The sequence below is a fragment of the Petromyzon marinus genome, chromosome 38 (genome assembly GCF_048934315.1).
Source record: "Petromyzon marinus isolate PM22_M1 ecotype Great Lakes invasive population chromosome 38, UKy_Petmar_22M1.pri1.0, whole genome shotgun sequence".
NCBI lineage: Eukaryota > Metazoa > Chordata > Hyperoartia > Petromyzontiformes > Petromyzontidae > Petromyzon > Petromyzon marinus.
The window spans coordinates 9,178,122-9,196,078 of record NC_133704.1 but is presented as its reverse complement, the minus strand read 5'-3'; the positions used below and the strand labels follow the sequence as shown (position 1 = coordinate 9,196,078).

The 17,957-nt window shown below is 45.2% G+C and overlaps 1 protein-coding gene across 2 annotated transcripts in view; it reads left to right on the top strand.

Moving 5' to 3' along the window:
- Nucleotides 1-1,070: 1,070 nt before the first annotated feature.
- Nucleotides 1,071-17,957, top strand: part of RABGEF1 (RAB guanine nucleotide exchange factor 1) — a 31,504-nt gene continuing 14,617 nt past the window's right edge. The window contains exons 1-5 of one of the 2 annotated variants that reach the window (XM_032967686.2): nt 1,071-1,177; nt 8,074-8,262; nt 9,041-9,198; nt 11,692-11,864; nt 14,226-14,313. In XM_032967686.2, coding sequence (XP_032823577.2) covers nt 8,084-8,262; nt 9,041-9,198; nt 11,692-11,864; nt 14,226-14,313 — 598 coding nt within the window. In that variant the 5' untranslated portion in view covers nt 1,071-1,177; nt 8,074-8,083. Of the gene's footprint in view, nt 1,302-8,073; nt 8,263-9,040; nt 9,199-11,691; nt 11,865-14,225; nt 14,314-17,957 lie in introns of both variants that reach the window. The other variant, XM_032967685.2, reaches the window with a different exon arrangement.

The following is a 17,957-nucleotide window of genomic DNA, read 5'->3' as shown; positions in this document are numbered from 1 at the left end:
ACAGTGATCATAGGAACTGTGACCGAATTTTTAACAATAAACTACATAAATAACACGTAACACCAAACCCTATAGAGCCACAGCTGGCTGTATGAGTCACTCCACAAACAACAGGAGCATCAAGTCGGAGTATCACATTCTTCAATGCACCTTTAAGATCAGCACACTAAATCAAAATACAAATAATACTTTGCAGCGGTCATCCGGAGCGAAAACATTTTATTTTATTTTAGGCCACTGAATAGCAGTGACAGCTAGGGGTGTACAACTCCTCTAGAGCACTTGTCCCAACAGTCTGTTAAGGCTACACGGGCGACCTTTATATTTGTCTTGTATGGAGGAGGCTCGTGAAGGACGCTGCCAGTTACTGGGCTGTTGGAGGCAGTCGCCCTCCAGCAACAACAACAACGGAGGAGCGACGCTCACAACAACGAGCGGAGCGCTGGGCGGATAAAACGCAGCAAGTTGACACAGTAGGGGGTGGGGGGGGGGCACAGGTGGTGGTGCATCAGACTCTCGTCTCAGTCGTCTCGGTCAGTCGACACGTGGCACCTGCTGGGTCTGCCCCGTGACCTCCTCCCTGCCAGCGGGCGTTCGACACTTAATCTTAGTTGTCTTGTGGTTGTTGTTGTTTTGCCTTGCATCCCACTGGGATTTTTGCACACAGCGTTGGCGTACGGTGCTTTTTTTCAAGAATATTTTGCTGTTTTTTTTCCATGGATTTTCTGTTTGCACAGTCACACATAGTCACTTTAAGATGTTTTTCTTGCTCGTGTTTTTGTTTGTTGCGGTTGCACCCGATTCAAGAGCCGAATGGCTCACAGGGCTATACCAAAATAAATGAAACTATGGAACTATGGACACTTCACGTGGCCTCAACGTGCACCTAGCCTGGCACAAGCGCCGTGGTGATGTCACCGCCACTTAGTGGCGGTTGTTGTTGGTAGTGGAGGGTGGTGGGGGTTAGATGGTGGGGGGGTGGTGGGGGGGGTGATGGTGGTGGGGGGGGGCAAAATCCCCGAGCCGTATCACGTGACGACCTCCGAGCCAATCGCGGAGCACGCCGAGGGGACCAATGAGAGCGGCGCGAGGCGGATGTTGGTGACTGCTGCTCGCGGCGCCTTGAGGTCGCGGGCTCCCCTCGGCGGCGGCGGCGACATCGGCGGCTCCGAGTCTCGTGAGTTCCTCAGAGAGACGGAGACTCGGGGAGAGGGAGGGGAGAGAGACAGCCCCAGTGTGTGCCAGCGCCTCTCGCGATCGCGTCCGCTCGCAGGGCGGGGTGGGGTGGGCTCGCGTCTCGGGTGAGCATCTCGCTGGGCCGCAATCCCTTTTGACAACACCCTGCCGCTAACGCTGCAAACTACCACGAGCCATAACACTACCACTAACTAACACTACCACTAACTAACACTACCACTAACACTACCACTAGCCATACCACTAACTAACACTACCATTAACTAACACTACCACTAACTACCACTAACACTACCACTAGCCATACCACTAGGCCATACCACTAACTAACACTACCACTAACTAACACTACCATTAACTAACACTACAACTAACACTACCACTAACTAACACTACCACTAACTAACACTACCACGAGCCATACCACTAACACTACCACTAACTAACACTACCACTAACTAACACTACCACTAACTAACACTACCACTAACTAACACTACCACTAGCCATACCACTAACACTACAACTAGCCATACCACTAATACTACCACTAACTAACACTACCACTAGCCATACCACTAACTAACACTACCACTAGCCATACCACTAACACTTCCACTAGCCATACCACTAACACTTCCACTAGCCATACCACTAATACTACCACTAACTACCACTAGTCATACCACTAACACTTCCACTAGCCATACCACTAATACTACCACTAGCCATACCTCTAACTAACACTTCCACTAGCCATACCACTAACACTACCACTAACTAACACTTCCACTAACTAACACTACCACTAGCCATACCACTAACACTACCACTAGCCATACCACTAATACTACCACTAACTAACACTACCACTAACTAACACTTCCACTAGCCATACCACTAACACTACCACTAGCCATACCACTAACACTACCACTAGCCATACCACTAATACTACCACTAACTAACACTACCACTAACTAACACTTCCACTAGCCATACCACTAACACTACCACTAGCCATACCACTAACACTACCACTAGCCATACCACTAATACTACCACTAATTAACACCACCACTAGCCATACCACTAACTAATACTACCACTAGCCATACCACTATCTAACACTACCACTAGCACTACCACGAGCCATACCACTAATACTACCACTAACTACCACTAGCCATACCACTAACTAACACTACCACTAGCCATACCACTAACACTACCACTAACTAACACTACCACTAGCCATACCACTAACCAATACTACCACTAGCCATACCACTATCTAACACTAGCACTACCACGAGCCATACCACTAATACTACCACTAACTACCACTAGCCATACCACTAACTAACACTACCACTAGCCATACCACTAACACTACCACTAACTAACACTTCCACTAACTAACACTACCACTAGCCATACCACTAATACTACCACTAACTAACACTACCACTAGCCATACCACTAACCAATACTACCACTAGCCATACCACTATCTAACACTAGCACTACCACGAGCCATACCACTAATACTACCACTAACTACCACTAGCCATACCACTAACTAACACTACCACTAGCCATACCACTAACACTACCACTAACTAACACTTCCACTAACTAATACTACCACTAGCCATAACACTAACACATCCACGAACCATACCACTAACACTACCACTAGCCATACCACTAACTAACACTAACACTAGCCATACCACTAACTAACACTACCACTGGCCATACCACTAACTAATACTACCACTAGCCATACCACTTCACACTACCACTAACACTACCACGAACCATACCCCTAACACTACCACTAGCCATACCACTATCTAAAACTTCCACTAGCCATACCACTAACTAACACTACCACTAGCCATACCACTAACACTACCACTAGCCATACCACTATCTAAAACTACCACTAGCCATACCACTAACTAACACTACCACTAGCCATACCACTAACACTACCACTAGCCATACCACTGGACGTCTGAGAAAAAAGAGCGTTATAGCTCTCATACATACAGTATTCAGATTCTGACTAACACTGCCACTAACGCTACCACTAACCCTTAACACTAACCCAATCACGAACTAACGCTATCACTAACGCTAACCCCTCGCTTCTCTTTAATCCTTGCCGTACCCAAAAAGCCTTTTCAGTGTTGAAGTTGGCTTCCATTGGTAGTGACTCAATTCTCCCATGTTGACATTCATTTGTAGGAGACGTGCTATAGTCTTTTCACAATGCGATACTCATTTTTTTATGAGACGTAGAAGAATGATGGTGATGATGAGATTAAGCTACCGTGGATGGTGGTATGGACGATGATTGAGTGGGTAAATGGTGATGTGGTTGATAGTGATATAATCGCAGTGATGTTGATTACGTTAAATTCAAGCAACTCGACTCCATCTGAAGGTGAGGGAGGGGGGGTTAAATCCCAGCCAGGGATCAACCATAGCCATCGTCTTCATCATCCAGAATCAATTGAATGGGGAGGTACCACTTTGTGAGAAGTCAATAGTGTTTGTCCTATGGGTGTTACTGACGCCCCGAATGAATGGGGAATTTCCACCGCCGAATCGAGGCCAATCTACCTATGAGTACCACCCAGAGGTTATTTTAGTGTCGGAGCACATGCACTGTGCTGTACATTGACTTTTGACTCAACACGTTGATAGCATCACTACGGTATCATTATGTGCTGTCGTTGGTGAACACGTGTTTCATGTCGGTTGGTTAGCTGAGATTCGTCTCTTAGGGGAGTCCTCTGAGTGCACCGAGCTCACTTGCCAGGATCGACTCAAATCCAACCCGTCATCATTGATGGTTTTTACACGCTTTTAATTAACTCACTGTTGTATCCTCAAATCTTGTAACTCAATTTTAACCCACTTCCCAATGTGGTATCGACTGCAAACTTGGTATACTTATGTCATACTGATGACAATACTATATTCTATCATTAAAAATAATATATTTTTTGAAACATTTTTTATATGTTATGTTTCGGCTTTGGTCTAATTGTCCACGGTCAACTGACGTTGGCTGTAAATCACCACGGTCCCCTTACGTTGTGGCAAGCTTCGGGGCCACTTCCTGGAGTCGTGGAGTTCTTCCATTACTAGTAGGGTACATTTCATTAAAGCGTGTTTTTTAAAAAGTATTTTTAAATATTACTTATTTTAAAATGATATTACGATTGTTTACCCGGGAAAAGATTCACCGAGTCGAGTGACTCCTTCAAGAAAGGGTTCGGCTAAGTTTCCCAACATCATATTCATCACACCATGACATTATCATACAATCCACGTAGGATTTATAAAGCATCTAAATACATTATAAACTATTTTTTCAGAAGCGACCTGGCCAGACACGATAGCTCAACGAAGTGGCTTCTCACTTGGACATTTGTAGCAGCCAAATACTCGAAATGCATGTCTAAATGTGGAGGGAATGCCAGAGGACCCGGAGAAAAATGTAGGTGACCACGGGGAGAACATGCAAACTCCAAATATTCAGGTGTCAGGGTCAGGATTGAACCCACAGACCACTTGTATACTAGGTGAGGTAGTGAACACATCGCCACCAAAATAATCCTCATTCCCACCATTGTCATCTACGCAATCATCCTTACTATCAGTTTCCTCCGTGCCATCATCCACAAAATTATCCTTACTATCCTCACCAATGCTGTCATAAACATAGCTATTATCTTCCACACATCACACAACATCCTCACCCTTATTGCCATTGTCACCTTCATCTTCATTCTCGCTTTCATCTTCCTCACCATTTCTGCCATCATTCACTCTGTCATGCAATAATTTATTTCAGCTGGGTCTGTCCAGAAAATATTTCCGGACCCGGCACACCACATACAGTATACATCGCGATATTACTACTTCTACTAGTCAAGTGCCTATTGTAGTCGACCAGGTACGGGGGAATATTTATTGGGAATTTAAGCCCTCACACCACCATTGTCCTTACCATTCTCATGATCCACACAGTATTCGTCGTCATCAAGATCGATAACTGCACACGTTTTAGATATCTTGGCGATGGGCATCATCCCGTTGGACGCGAACTGAAATTGTACAAATGCACTCCCAGCCCTCAATACGGCGTTAAGACCGTGGGCTTTCCAGATGTCCTTTCGCTGTTGGACAGACTGCGTACTTTTCACGCATTGTCAACGTTGATCTCTGATGTGTGAGCACACAACTGAGCGCAAGTGAAGTTTTTAGATGCTGTAGGTGCCTTTTCCGACCAGGAAATTGTGCACCGAGACCACACGTCTCTTTAATAATAGCCTCGTAGAAGTATTTAGAGTGCCACTTACGAACTCCAAAGGAGCTCTTTCATCAATATGTGACATCACGTTGATTTCATGAAATCAAGTGTGATGTCCAGTAGAACAGAATTCAGCAAATCGGTTGTTTACTTGTACTGCATCTAGATTTGCAGTGATATGCTCTGGTATTCATGGGGCTTCTCTTCGTGATCTGCTTTCCTCCCACACGAGTTGTCAGTGATGAACATGTATTAAATACCTTCCATTTCAAAAGCAGATGCTTTCTTTGTGCCTGACAACTCAATGCACACTTATTGGTGGTGTTTAATATTACAAACTGCACGTGGGGTTTCTGACCGCATGTGTCTTCACGTGGAGAAAACTTAATTAATATTCTACCGTTAGTCCAGTTGAAACAACCTTTCACCTGTAAGTCACTGTTAATGGAGATATACTCGGGTAAGCTACCTGTGTGAACAGGGTCACATTTGAATGCATAATAACCTAGACGCTTTGCCCTGAGTTAATGAACCTTGTCAATAATCTATCGGTTATAGCCACAGCGACTGCACAGTCCTATGCATATCTGCAACAAAAAGTGCCTGGTGTATGAGTTAGGCTTTTTTTACGATGCACGGAGCACTGTGCATGTCAGTGTATTGTATAATTCACAAGGGTCCTTTCAAACGAGTGTTGGGAGATGCGTATCGCTTGGTCCTGAACTCGTGTTGGATAGTCCATATTAAAACTAAACTTTAGAGTATTCTTTGGGTCTTTCGGTAAAGCCACGTAGATAGAAAGATAAAATATCACAACGTTTCGATCGCAACACAAGCAATCATCATCAGGTGAAAAAATATAACAGGAGAGCTACTGAGGCAGGAAAAATATATATTTCCTGCCTCAGTAGCTCTCCCCGATTGCTTGTGTTTCGACCGAAACGTGATATATATTTTTTAATTATTTTCCTATCTACATGGCTTTTCCGAAAGACCCAAAGAATATGAATTCATGCAGTCACGGAAGCTTTAAGTCTATACTATAGAGTATTATCTTGATTGGAACCAGCTTCTCTATATGGTCACCACTGTTGAGTTCCCACAAAAGTGGGTCTCATTTTATCGACCCTCAAGGACTGATGATGATAGGCTGAGTTGACCCCTGGAGATTTAATATTCTGAGAGGCATATGAGATGTTACTATCGTAACGGATATCTACTGCCGTATTCATAGCAGTAGCTATGAAATAAATACAGTGATAATTGTTCTTACCTTGTCGACACTTTCCTAGGCTGTGTCTCAGGCTGTCTAATGCAAATTTCAAAATTGTGAATGAGCAAAAATATTCTTGAAAGTTACAGCCACACATGTCACCGGAATGTGTTTTAATATTATCATTGCATTGACGTTGAAATATATGCAGATGACTTTGCAGTGTTCTCACTAGAGTGTGAGTGCTATTCTGTTAACTGTTACTTCAACGTATTTTATTCTCACGAACAGATAACCACAAAACACATTCTAGGTGCGTGTGTACAAGATAAGAGCACAGACATGGTTACAATCCCGATCGGTCTCAGTCCCACTGACTTGCACTGGCCCTACGAACCTTCAGGAAGGTAGACGCACATCCTGCGGCCTTCAGAACCGGTATTTAAAGGTCTCTGTAGCTCCACCACTGAGAAGGAATCACACCTCGTGACAAATCACACCTTGTGACAAATCACACCTCGTGACAAATCACACCTGCGTAACCAGTCTTGAGGCAGCCGTGGCATGAGCACCGATTCTCATGGCACAGTTGTATCGCTGTCATAGGTAAAATTTGAGGCAAGCAATAATGGCATCGTTTGGTTTTCGTAATGTTGTGTTTTTTAAAAATCTGATTGCCAATTTGTTCCAAATAAAAAAATCGTGGTGCGGGGGTCATGCCACAGTTGCTCTCGACTGGCTGTGTAATTGTGGCTCGTCACAAGGTCGCCTTACCCCTCAGTGATAGAGGAACAGAGATCTTTAAATCAGTGTTGTTCATTGCAAGGCCCGTGGGCCACTGGCAGCTCCTGGTCGCCTTTAGTGTGGTCTCTTGACGTACGGCCCCCGACAATATACGCAAATGTGAAAACACCCCATCATGATGTCAAACCCCAATGGTTTGAAACGTGTGGTGGCCCTGACACTGATGATATCTTATTGGCGAAAGTGGCCCACCGCTTTAAATGTGGGTTCTGAGGTTAGCTGGGCACGTCCACCCCTGATGAAGGTTTGAAGTCAGATTTGACTGAAGATGGTCTCGCTCTGAACTGCGTAATCCCCGTGCTCCATCTGAGATGGACTCCTTTTCCAGAGTACAAAGAAATATTTCACGAACATGCCTTTGAAACTGTTCTGAAATCTGATGATGAGAGTGTTGCTTTGTTTTTTGTTTTGCTTCTCTGCCCGCCCTCGTTCCATTAAATGTGCCTGGGCGCGACGGACAGGAGCGACGGTGTGTGCCTGCCTGCGGGAGAGACTGAAAGGCGCGCGTGGTTGTGTGGGAATGCAGGGGTGTCGAAATGAGTGTCCGCACGGTGCGCAAGGGCATCCACGTGGACCAGTCGGAGCTTCTGTGCAAGAAGGGATGCGGTTACTATGGCAACCCGGCGTGGCAGGGCTTCTGCTCCAAGTGCTGGCGCGAGGAGTACAACAAAGCACGCCAGAGGCAGATCCAGGAGGATCGCGAGCTCGCCGAGAGGTCTGCGGGAACCCACAGCTACAGCAGGCACTGCAGTCGCACCAACTGGGTTCTGTCAGACAGTAAACGCCTCGGATCACAATGCATGCCTTGTGGCTACTTCCACATACCCCTCGTGACATTTTTTAGCCTCGGATGTTTTCGGATTGAGTTGCTGGACGAGCGTGTTGGCCTTCTCTCAATGCACCCAAATCCTTCCATTAAGGAAAGGATGTGGAGGCTGGTCGATGTCCCCTTGAGCATTGAGAGGCTGTATGGACAGATCCAAGCTGGGATAGTAAGACTGCCCGCTTTTTCTTGCTGTATAGTTAAAGGTGTCTAGGAAAGGCTGCTTCATAAACCTTATTGTGTCCTGAAACAATCTACTCCAAAAAAAAAATCTGGGTTCACTCTATCAGTGCAGTTTGCAGTTCCTGTGCGTTGGCTCTTGACTGTCAGGAAACCTATAAATGAGCCACTTGGTTGCCCCAGAGACCGACAGGCTCAGCATTGAAACCTCTTCTGAAGCTCATTTTTGGCCGGGCAGTATTCTCTGCCGTAGCCGATGCTTAGTGGATTTCGCACCGCTATGATGACGACATGCTTGTTGCTTGTCCAGTGGCGATGCATTTCAATCGAGGTTCGAACAATGTTGCAGCCCACGCGAAGCTGAACAACACGTGCAGCCAGCATTGCTTCGTGCAACATTATTGCATTAAAGTGACACCGCTAAACCTCATCGAGAGGTGTCGCGATGGCCGGGCCTGCGTCGTGATCCGTGCGCCGTGCCGTGTCGCAGGCTCCAGCGAGAGGAGGATGAGGCGTACGCCGGCAACCCCAGCGGCTCCCAGCCCATCACGTTCGCCAAGTTCGAGGAGAAGAAGACCCAGGAAAAGACGAGCAAGGTCAACACTGTCAAGAAGTTCTTCTCGGCTTCCAAGACCCCGCCAAAGAAAGGTTTTTGACTCTCGTCGCATTGAACTCGAAATTAAATTTTTTTGTGATTTAATACAGGGGTTCTTAAAAAAAATGTTAACGTTTCGGAGAATTTGCAGCAATACCACAAGAAATGTGGCTCTGGGCTCTGGAGAGACCACCTAGAGAAGATTCCAGGCACGCGTTGACAATGATGGCGAACAAGTGGAGACTCGTTGACTTTTTGAAGCTATTAACATTACATTTGGTATCATGTCACAGTGTATTATTATCCGTTCTTTTTCCATTAAAATCGATAGTCCCATATAAGTGTTAACATTTTCTTTGAAGCACCTTTTAATTATCAGCCAAGATGAATCCACTGCAGGATGAAGGCTTCCCAAATCCCTTCCCCATTACAGCACCATCCCATATGATGGTCCCGTGACACCAATATCTGTATCACACCTGCATTACCTGACCTCTGATCTCGTCGTTTCACCACCTCGGTGATCATCCTTTCAGGTGCATTCTCTCCATAGACCGCTATTCCATCATCAGTTGCATCCATTCACCATTTTCCCTTGCAGCGGTGTGACCGAGCCAAGGCAAGGTGGTACTTGTCTGAACAGTCAATATGATATCTCTAATTTGCGTTCGCTCCCTGATACGTACCTTTTGCGCTTTCTGCCTGTCATTGTAATTCCATACATGGATCTTTCCACGCATTATGTAATTCGTGTAATTTGCAGCATTGTTACATTTCTTAGTCAATGTCCATGTTTCTGAACTCCATGTTTCAGTCTACCTCCCAAACTATATTTTTGTATTGTCAGCTGTCTTGTTTTTGCCTATAATTAGCTTTAGCCTCTGGCAATGTTGCATTGTTACAGAATGCCGTGTTCACTTCCTGTGTTTAATTTTTCAGGGATAGAGCAATCTATAAAATGTTTGGTTTTGTCCACGAGAGTCAAGTGAATTTCAATTCTGACATGTTTTTCTTATTTTTATACCATCTAAATATAATTTTTTATAAATGTCCAACGTTTAAAAGTTGTAGAGTAACATACAATAAAAATCTAACCTAGACATATCAACTATAATAAGCAAACTGTAAACAAGACCGACGTTGACCATGCCAAAACACAACCGTACATAACATTTTCTCCGTATCATTGTTAGCCGGCAACAGTCGCCATGCAGCAATCAGAAACTCAACTTGTGTAGCTGAATGAGCCCTTTGAAGATTTTCAGAGTTCACATTTTTCTTTCTTCCCTGTTCCATTACATTAGAGTTTGTCCGTGTGTCGGGAAGCTCACAGCGCCACGTTACCCAGACTTCTCCATTCAAATGCAGATAATTGCGTGCGTGTCATGCCGTTGCACGTTGCGTGCATTGAAGTGAGATATGTGGGCAGTGGGTGTGACGAGAGGAGATGAACAGTGACGTGGCCTGTTTAACACGTAGGCTTTCGCAACCGGTATCCACAATAAAGGTTTTTTTTTTGGGTTAGATCGCGTAAATAGAAATGTGTCGTTAACCCACCACCAGCGGTCCCTCGTTCGTCGCTAGATGCAGAGGTTTCTGGTTTGAATCCAGCAGTCGCCCTGATTATTACTGTGTGTGTCATAGCCGTGATAATACGCTCCATCTGCTTCAATCGCAATGGTTAGTGCCGGCACCACGGTCCAAATATTGCCAAATTCGAAAATGACCCACAGATTGGCTTCATCATTGCAATCCCTTTGCCCCCAATGGACAGATTAATGCCCGTTTACACGGATAGCTGCCACTGGAGGTTTCCTTTCAAACGTTTGAGATACGATGTGATGTAAAGCGCTCTGAGACACGGTGACATAAGAGGTCATGATATGAAAGGCGTGATTATCCTGATTAACATTCCCTTATAATTCATAAATTGCAAGTGATGGATTCTTACAAAAATCGTTACATGTCTATTGGTATTGTAGAAGATTTGGCTGGATGAGTCCTTGCTGGCTGCAAAAGGGGGTAATGGCCCAGGTGACCCTGGCTCTCAACAGCTGGGGTGGCTCGCTCGGTAGAGCACTGGCCCTCTTAGTCACAGAGTCGAGAGTCCAAATCCAATCGGGGAGCATCTCCATCCATCAGTCACCAAGATTGTCATTCTTCCGATGTTCATTTAAGCCAGCGGTGCATTCTCTATTGAGAGATGGATACCACCGTATAAATGTGGACACATTTGGGAAGCGTATTAAGCTAATGCAAAAATGAAATAAATATCCGTGTGAAAGTGATATGGTAATGTTACCATGAGCTGTGACGGTCACGTCATCATGCGTCCATGCAAAATATTACATCAGCATTCGAAACTGGTGGTGTCTTGAAAAATTGTCTTGATGAACCCGCTTATATAGTAGTTTGGGAGCCATAATAGCAGCTGTGTGAGAAACACATGCATGTTGAAAAAACCCAACCACCAACAAGAACAACACACACACACACGATGCTGATAAAACGTGCGTGTAACGGACGGGCGCGTCGCGATCGGTCAGACGTGCCAGATTCCAGGCCTCCGGATAGCCGCCCAGTGATGCGCCAGCAGAGCCTGGAGAGCCAGCGCGTGGCCGGCGAGTTCACCGACTTCCTGAAGCTGCTGCGCAAGCCGGCGGCGCAGGACATCTACAAGCGCTGCCGCGCCTGCATCGAGGGCATGCAGCTCAAGAAGGTACGGGCGGTGTGGCGAATTACGGCGGAGCTCGCTTGCTTCTCGTGGCAGGCCCATGCCGCTGCGATCCCGGGCTTCAATAGTAGTCGTGTATTCTAGATTTAAAGCTTTCATGACTGCAAGGATCCATACTCTTTGGTTCTATTCGGTAAAGTCACGTAAAAATAAAAAGTATGTATTGTTGAATTTTCGCACCATGTCGCCAACCGTGCTAATCAGAGGTGCGGTGGGGAAGGACAGCAAACTAAACACAAAGCCGTAGAATCTGTTATTTTCTTCGGGATACTTACATTATTCTTTGGCATGTGTCGTGACGGATAATGCAAGATTCGGCAATGTCCGTCCAGTGCACACTGAGGTGCATTGGCTTCTGGTTTGCCGAATGAATACGTTATAAGGTCGCGCTCATTACACACAAAGTGCTTGCCACAAATGAACCACAACACCTTGCTGATCTCAAATAGCATAAATCATCACGCCAGCTACGGTCGTCCTCGCAGCCACTTCTGGCTGCGGTCGCTGCATCGCGAGCTTTCAGATGCGCTTCTGCGGCCGTCTGGAATGCTCTTCCTACAGATATTGGGAAGCCACTGGAGCTATGCACTTTTAAATCTAGATTGAAAACTCATTTCTTTAGAACTGCTTTTTGTGTTTAGTTTTGTGGTTCTTCCCTGGCCCCTCCAATTAAAACGGTTGGCTACGTACGGTGCAAAAGAAGTTCAACATACATACACGCATTGAATTGTATGTGTAACAATCATATTTTTTTAATCACTTTTAATCGATAACCTAATTGTAACATTTAAATTGTTGCTCAATTTAGGAGGTAGTAATGACTATTGCGATTCGATGAATGTCCATGATTCCGGTCACCATCTCATTTAAGAATGAATTGAACATCTCATTGGTATGCTTGTTTTTTAAAAATCTCATTTATGCAGTTTTGTTTGTGATTTTATCCTAAATGTAACTTTTGAATCTCTTTTTCCTTTCTAATTTACATCAATTATAATTAGGCCATCTTGAACAATTTGAATTTTTGGTGAAAGTAACGAATTCTATTTCATAGGTTAATGGGCGCATAAATACTTGCTTGCCAGTTAGTCATACACACATCTCAAGGCTTCACACGCACACTTAGTTTGTTCTCCTTCCCCTGCACCTCCGATTAGCACGGTTGGCTATGTACGGTGCAAAATAAGTTCAGCATACATACACACATACAGCGGTTGGGCAAAACCTTATGAAACCACTCCATATGGACAACCACAGGGCCGCAGGCTGGTGCTTTCTTTAAGACACACATTTGAAGGGTATCGTACAAAGCCTCTGGTGTCACTGCCAGCTTTCCTGCAGTAATGATGCGTGTCATTGTCACGACACGAAGGGGATGCATAAAAGCAGGTTTATGCATGGCAGATGGCATTGCTTTCTGATTAGACGGCTTGGGATCGTATTGATGAGATGTAAAGGTTTATTATGCAGAAACCAGGTAGAACTGCCTTACTACAAAAGCTCTTGGGCTGTTCCACCACCACCACATTTTACACGGACTGTTAACACCACAGTTGTGAGGTTCACAATTACAGGCCAGATGTCTGTCTTGACTTCCAGTTGCGCTCATTACACAGTGCTTGCCACGAATGAACCACAATATCGTGATAATCTCGTCAAGGAGCATAAACCATCACGCGAACCCTGGTCATCCCCGCAGCGGCTTTTGGCTAGCCGTCTAACAAAGATGGTCACCCCATCGCGCGTTTTCAGACGTGCTTTTGCAGCCGTCTGGAACGCTCTTCCTTCCAGTATTAGGAAGCCGCTGGAGGTATGCACTTTTAAATCTCGATTGGAAACTCATTTCTTTAGAACTGCTTTTTGCTTTTTTTGTTTGTTGTCCTTCCCCCGTACCTCCGATTAGCACGGTTGGATACATACGGTGCAAAAGAAGTTCAACGTACATACGTACATTGTGTGTAAGAATCGCCCTGTGGTCACGAGACGCTTCCAGAATTGCACCAAGCCTGCTCTTTGAGAAGGCGGCAGTGTTCCACGCAGTACTGTACGTGTGTGTAATGTAATATGTGCGGTAATGCAATATTGACATGACACAACCGCCCATTGTGCGATGCCACATGGGGGTCTCTGCATTGTGTGGTCTGTGGATCGTTTTTTGTGAGCACTCAGTGTGTGAACTCCTGTGTTGACTGCCTTTTACCAACCGCAGTTTGTTTGTTAGCAAAGCGGAGTCGCCCATTTGAACTGATGTGCAGCCTATCTTGACTAAACAAAGCGCAGTTCTCACTAATGGATTAATGTTGTATTTTAACACCTCTGTTCATTTGTGTTTTTTTTTTTTTAAAGGACAAGAGCATTGAAGCACAGTCGGACTTCGTACAAGACTTTTACCAGACCATGGCTGAGCGGCTGCAATGTCACTCTGTCTTCAAAGGTACTTTTACGCCGCGTTACTGCCGGGTTGGCTTGACCAGCGCTCACCATTCAGGACTCCCGAGTGCTTAATGCGAGGCTCAATCATTGATAAATAATGAAACCTCTTGGAGCTGTCATTTTCAATCTTGCACGCTAGGCAAAACTAACTTGGGCTTTGACAATATGAAATTCACTTACAGGATGTGCCTAATTACTTTGACGTGACTTTAATGAAAAATGCCGACGGCATTGGGCGAGCCACCCCGCGCGCCCGCGTGTACACGCATTCAATAACGCGGCGCCGAGCTGCAGGGGCTTCAATACTCGCTCGCTCGCTCGCATGAGCCGATTTAATTCGTGGGGGTGTCAAGAGGGTGGCCGCTGCAGCTCAGAAATTCTGTCTCGTGCTTCCTGCTGTATGCACCGACGCGTAAACGTGCCCCGCCGCAGAGGCTCCTTTCTGTTTGTGCGCGATGCGGCGGTCCCCGCTGCGCCCGTGAGCGAGCAACGCCGCGTCGGCCAAGTGCATCTCGCCAAACACGAGATATTGCGGATAATGAAAAATGAATGACGCCACGATTCAGGATCGTGAAACCGCTCCCCCCCACCCCCCCCCCCCCCCAATTCTATAAATAATTCATATATGCTCAGGACAATGGCATAAGGCTACACAGCTTGTATGACTTGAGTGATTGCGTGGTATGCTGAAATGCATTAAAAGGATAGAGGTTACGTTTTTATTATGAATTGTCATTGCTGTACCAGCAGTGCGTTCCCGCCGCATGGTACGTTGTTAAAGTCAAATGTTAAGTTTTAGGAATGATGGTATCGTTGGCGTGTACAAGGAGCGGGTGGTAGGGCCCACAAGTTGCACTCTCAAGGTTCTCCGAGTCCAACTCCTGGTAAAGGGTCAAATCAGCCCTCAATCCTCTGGGGTCAATATGTACTCTATGTATTGGTGACACGATATCAACAACGGTTCTGTGGACAGACTTGCCCCACCAAAGAAATGTGGGATTTCCACCACCAGCTCAGATCTGTAAATAAGGGATGAGTGCAGCCCCACGGTCAATTGGGCACCACACCACTTTAACCTTTTATCTTTAAGTGTTGCATTTATACTCATCCTGTGCTTCCCAGCACACTGTGTAAAGCTGACCCATGAGAGCTCAATAGAAGGCTCTCATGGGGATAGCCCCCATACAATTGTTTTCAGAATCAGAATGTTTATTTATACTCGAGGAATCCGATAACCTATAAAGCTTTTTTTCAACACGTCTCCAGTCGGGGTTTGGTCAGAAAGTTACAACAGCAAACAATATAGAAGCACGATAGGGGTGCAGTGTATGGGAAAGGTAAGCAAATCACAGAAAAATACAAGTACATCTAAACTATTTTTAAGTTACCAGGTTAAGCCCACTGAGCCATTGGCTTCTTTTTCAGAAGCGACCTGGCCACAACAAATGATAGCTCAATGAAGTGGCTGATCGCGTGGAAATTCATAGCGGCCAAATAATCAAGATTGTGAGCAGTGCCTGATTCACACAGTGGTGGAAATTGGTGGAAAAGTCACTTTTGTCCCAGACATGAATTTTTGTCGCTCGGTCTCTCGGGTCGTTGGCCGCAAGAGTAGAAACGATCTTCCCATGTCCCCGTGACAATACGGGATCCTGTACGTACAAATATGTTCTCGCTTGTCTTCAAAAGAAGTGATTTCATTCTTGCATTAGCAGGGAGGGAAAGCATGTCCTGGCAAAACTACCTACTGCATAAATGTGTCGATTTCCCAGCACGGAATGCACTGAGCACGCCGGCTGCTCCGGAAGCGTAAATCCGAGCGTTCCACGTGAGCACGTGAAGCTACGTTGTGTAAATTTCAACCGCAAGGCTCGCGGTACGTTATGAGCCGTGACCCCATCGGTTGCATTATGTGAACATCACTTCCCTTGGTTGTCGGATGCTGGTGTTTCTCGGCTATGCCTCACAATGACTCGTGTTATTTGTGTGTTTTTTATACAGCACGTTCTGTTGGAACGCGGCGCTCGTTACGCGGGTGCTCAATATGGAAACGCCCTTTAGTCTTGCTTTGCGCTGGGTGGGATTGTGTAATGAAAAAGAAGAGTGAGCAAAGCTGTGGAAAGACCTTTTCAATAATCATGACTGTGTGGAAGTAAAAAATATCGTGGCAATCTTTACACTGGAGATAAGGTTGGCAGATTCAATTCTAGGGGCAAACTAGCACCGCGCCTTGCCTCTTATGACCCCATTTGTTTTCCCACGGTCAGGAATCTTTTCTTGGGAGATTGCGTTTTCATTTTCCATTCGAGGCATCGCTCAGTGGTCCGCTGCAGTCCCAAGCCTCGAGCTCTCGTCGTCGTAAAAAAGCAGAACTGGCGATCGTTGGTGACGAGTCGCAGCGCGAGAAATAAAATATATATATCGACAGTCACGTGACCTGTCACGACATCCTTCGAGTACTACATATTTTACTAGTGTCAAAAAAATTAATGTTTTTTTCATATAATTCAGTGTAATTTTTACTCATTAATAAGCGAATACTATTGATGATTAAGCGCGACATATATGCATCAAATCGAGTTTTTTAAATGTGATTGTAAATGTTGTGGATTTGCTCTCCAACACACCGGTTTGCTGTACTAGTCGGGTGGTGGCTGGTTTGACGACACATCTATTTTTAAGCGATTGAACTAAAAAAACCCTATATTATGGTTAAAATGTGATGTTTGTTGACAAGTATATATTGTTATTGTATGTAATGGGATTTACAGCAACTCAAAGCACTATCATTTCACCACAATATTAACGTAATAATTTATTCTTAAATGGAATACCAATTACGAGTTGTAAAAAGTCATCAATTCACCAGAGCATTGTAGGGTGTCCGGTAAATATTTCTATATATATGTTTTGAAAAACATTTTCAATGTGCCCCCCATTTTTCATTAATGTCAGTTAACTTTCATCTCTAGCAACTTTGATAGTGCTGTTTGTTGCTGGCTTTTTGACATTTGGGGCCTGCGGCTTCGCAATGGTGTTAAAAACAAATGCCTCCTTATTTAAATTTGCATTTTCAAAGAACGGAAGTATAATTGTGCACATGTAACCAGTTCTGTTTTCCTGCTTATCCCAGATGACTCATAAAGTAGCCGGCCCCGTGCAAAATTAGCGAAACTGAGCTGTTACGATGCAGATCTCTGCTCGAATCGCTGAGGGATTGTGGCCCACTTGATGGTGCTCGTTAACACACTCAGGCTAACCCAGAGCAGGTGATGCTTGAAAAATTGCTACTGTTATGAGCTGTAAAAAAAAAAAAAAGCACCAAACTCATTGTTCATTTGTTTAAATGTATGTGTGTTGAACTTTCGCACCGTACGTAGCCAACCGTGCTCATCGGAGGTGCGGGCTACACAGTAGCTCGGTGTAGATTTGTTTTTTTACGGGCTAACAGATGCATTGTGTAATTCAACTTTTGTGGAATTAAAAAAAAATTGCCCTTTAAACGAGCTACTTCATCCGGCAGTAGGTTCACCAAGGGGTGTAAGTTACAGGAACAATCGACCAATCTGAGGAGACGCTGACGCCGTGGCCCCACAATGCCCCCCCCCCCCCGCGTGTTCCCACGTTCCCCCTCACCCATGGGGG